This window comes from Mandrillus leucophaeus, unplaced genomic scaffold (genome assembly GCF_000951045.1).
Source record: "Mandrillus leucophaeus isolate KB7577 unplaced genomic scaffold, Mleu.le_1.0 Scaffold8, whole genome shotgun sequence".
NCBI classification, from domain to species: Eukaryota; Metazoa; Chordata; class Mammalia; order Primates; family Cercopithecidae; genus Mandrillus; species Mandrillus leucophaeus.
The window spans coordinates 266,856-269,504 of record NW_012108696.1 but is presented as its reverse complement, the minus strand read 5'-3'; the positions used below and the strand labels follow the sequence as shown (position 1 = coordinate 269,504).

General features: G+C 64.9%; 1 protein-coding gene across 2 annotated transcripts; it reads right to left on the bottom strand.

Moving 5' to 3' along the window:
* Positions 1-503: 503 nt before the first annotated feature.
* On the bottom strand, positions 504-2,091 carry S1PR4 (sphingosine-1-phosphate receptor 4). 2 transcript variants are annotated; one of them, XM_011967332.1, is made up of 2 exons: positions 1,993-2,043; positions 504-1,854 (listed from the first exon to the last, which is right to left on the bottom strand). In XM_011967332.1, the coding sequence occupies exons 1-2, from the start codon at positions 2,041-2,043 to the stop codon at positions 889-891; spliced, it is 1,017 nt and encodes a 338-aa protein (XP_011822722.1). In that variant the 3' UTR covers positions 504-888. The 2 variants fall into 2 exon arrangements, with proteins under 2 accessions (XP_011822722.1, XP_011822721.1); XM_011967331.1 differs by having other exon boundaries at positions 504-2,091.
* Between the last annotated feature and the right edge of the window lie 558 nt (positions 2,092-2,649).

Here is a 2,649-nt window from a genome sequence, read left to right as displayed (position 1 = left end):
GAGCTGGCACGTCTCCCCTGGAGTTTCACGGGACACGCAGCCGTCAGCCTCTGTGGCTGGTGCTGAGTGCGAACCGGCAACCTTGTGCTTCGGCTTCAGTGATTAAACCATTTTACAGACGGGGAAAGCTGAGGCCGTTGGTGCTGAAGGGGATGTGAGGGAAGATCCCCCAGGCCAGGAAACCAAGGCGGCCGCCTCTGCCGGCCCCCAGACTGGGTTCCCAAAAGATGCAGAGGCCAGAGCCAGTGCATGGGCCCTGCCGTTTCTAAAGGGGAAGTGAACAAGAAGAGGCGGGGTTAACTGTCACTGTAACCCCTACTTCCTGCAACGCCCAGAGGTTGTTCACACACGCACACTCTCCACCCTCACAGCCACGCCTCCAGGGTGCTGGCCCGTGGCCCTCTCTAGCCAAGACACACCTAGCTGCCCCCAGATCCACAGCCCCCCTGAGCCACGGTCCGCGCACGTGCACACACCGGGGAATAAGAGGCTGCAACATCACATACCATGATCGAACTTCAATGTTGCCAGGGCATGCATCCCACAGTCCACCCCTTGCAGCCTGGGAGCCCTACTGAGGCCCAGAGAGGGGCCGGGACTTCCCAAGAATCACACAGAAGCGGGGGTGTGGGGAACCCCCTCGCCCCCACACCAGGGCACTCTCTGCTCCTACAGGGAGGTGGGGCGGTTGCCTCCTTGTCCACGGTGACCACGGGAAGTCCATTTGGCGTCAGAAGGCCCAAGAGGCCACCGGGAAGACCACGGGGGCCTGTCCCGTTCTCCACTCCCCATCCAAGCGAGGCTCCGTGTACACGGCTTCCTGCACCCCCGGAGGGCCTGCCTGGCACGTACCCGGTGGCTGCACCGTCCGCACGCAAGGCTGCAGTCTCAGATGCTCCGCACGCTGGAGATGCTGGACAGGGGCTCCCGCATCCGAAAGCTGAGTGATCGGGAACCCCGAAAGCTGTCCCTCGGCCTCAGAGAGCTGTCGGTGGTGGAAGTTCCAGAGTGAGCCTCGACGGCCCGGGCCAGGCAGTCCCCGGGACCTCGCACGCCCAACCGGAGACACCCGCAGCAGAGGAAGCCGAGCACGGCTCTGCACACCTCCCTGCTACGGAAGGAATAGATGATGGGGTTGACCGCCGAGTTGAGGACGGCCAGGGCCAGGATCCAGTCCATGCCCCGCAGGTACTCCTGGGCCCAGAGGTTGGAGCCAAAGACGTCGGCCAGCAGCAGCCCAAAGAGCGGACCCCAGCACACCAGGAAGGCCAGCAGGATCATCAGCACCGTCTTCAGCAGGCGGCGGGCCTTGCGGCGGGCAGCCGGGCGTGGGGCCTTCTGCCCGCTGGCCTGCACCAGGCGGAAGATGGCCCCGTAGAGGCCCATGATGGTAGCCAGGACGCTGGCGAAGATCACCAGGCAGAAGAGGATGTAGCGCTTGGAGTAGAGGGGCAGAAGGCTGGAGCAGCGGTCAAAGGCGCACAGGCAGTTCCAGCCCAGCAAAGGCAGCATTCCCAGCAACGTGGCCAGCAGCCAGCAGAGGCCGATGAAGCTGTAGACGCGGCCGGTCTTGGTGGCCCCACTCTCGGCCACCGGCCGCACCATGGTGGCAAAGCGCTCCCCGGCGGTGAACAGCAGGCTGAACGTGGAGGCGGCCAGGGCGGTGAAGAGCAGGCCCTCCCGTAGGAACCACTGGGCGGGCGCCAGGCGGAAGGTGCGGGCCCCCGACAGCAGCACGTTGGCCAGGTAGGCCGCGCCCGTGAGCAGGTCGCTCAGCGTGATGTTCACCAGGCAATAGTAGACCCAGCGTCGCGACCGCATGTGGCTCGTGATGGCCGCCAGCACCAGCAAGTTCTCCAGCACCACCAGGCAGCTGGCGGCCACCGACAGCCCCCGCAGGGCCCCAAGGCCACCGTCCTCCGGCCCTCCGCGCCCGGCCAGCCGGCCCGAGTGGTTGTAGTGCATCACGATGAGCCGGCTGTGCCCGCCGGCCGCCAGCTGTTGGCAGGACTCGGGGGCCACCGGGGTCCCCGTGGCATTCATGGCCTCCCCCGGGGGCTGACTGAGGCCCCGAGGCAGGGTGGAGCCGCCCGACTTACTGGTCTTGGTTTCCTGTTATTTGAAATTTCCTGTTATGTTCAAGGTACCCTCCAGGGTGGAGGTAAGGCCGAGGACAGGGAGGGGCACCCCAACGGTCGGCCCCCACCCAGGATCCTGGAGCCAACCTGCTGGGGCCGCCCCAGCTGTGAGACCCCCCCACCCCGACCTCTACCCCGGCTGCCCTCTTCCTGTCCTCGAAAGCCAGAGACCCGCAGGGAGCCCCAGAGCTGTCAGTCACAGAGGGGAAATGGGTCTCCACTCAGGATGGGCCACCCCTCTGCAGCCAGACGACTCCTCCCCACCAGCCCTGATCACCCCTGAGACTCGTCTGCTCCACTGAGGTCTCCCCAGATGCTCCAAGCAGGCTCAGCACACAGCAGGTGCTTAATAAATGTCAAGTGCCTACATGGCCTTGAGCACCGACTCATCCGACTTGATCCCCTCAACAGGGCCTGATGCATTATACACTATCGGCCCTGATGCGTTACAGAAGGGGAAACTGAGGCCCAGAGAGCCCGATGCGTTACAGAAGGGGAAACTGAGGCCCAG

What these genes read in the sequence shown, in the direction of transcription:
- S1PR4 (XM_011967331.1), bottom strand. Translation starts at nt 2,043, where the DNA reads ATGAATGCCACGGGGACCCCGGTGGCCCCCGAGTCCTGCCAACAGCTG.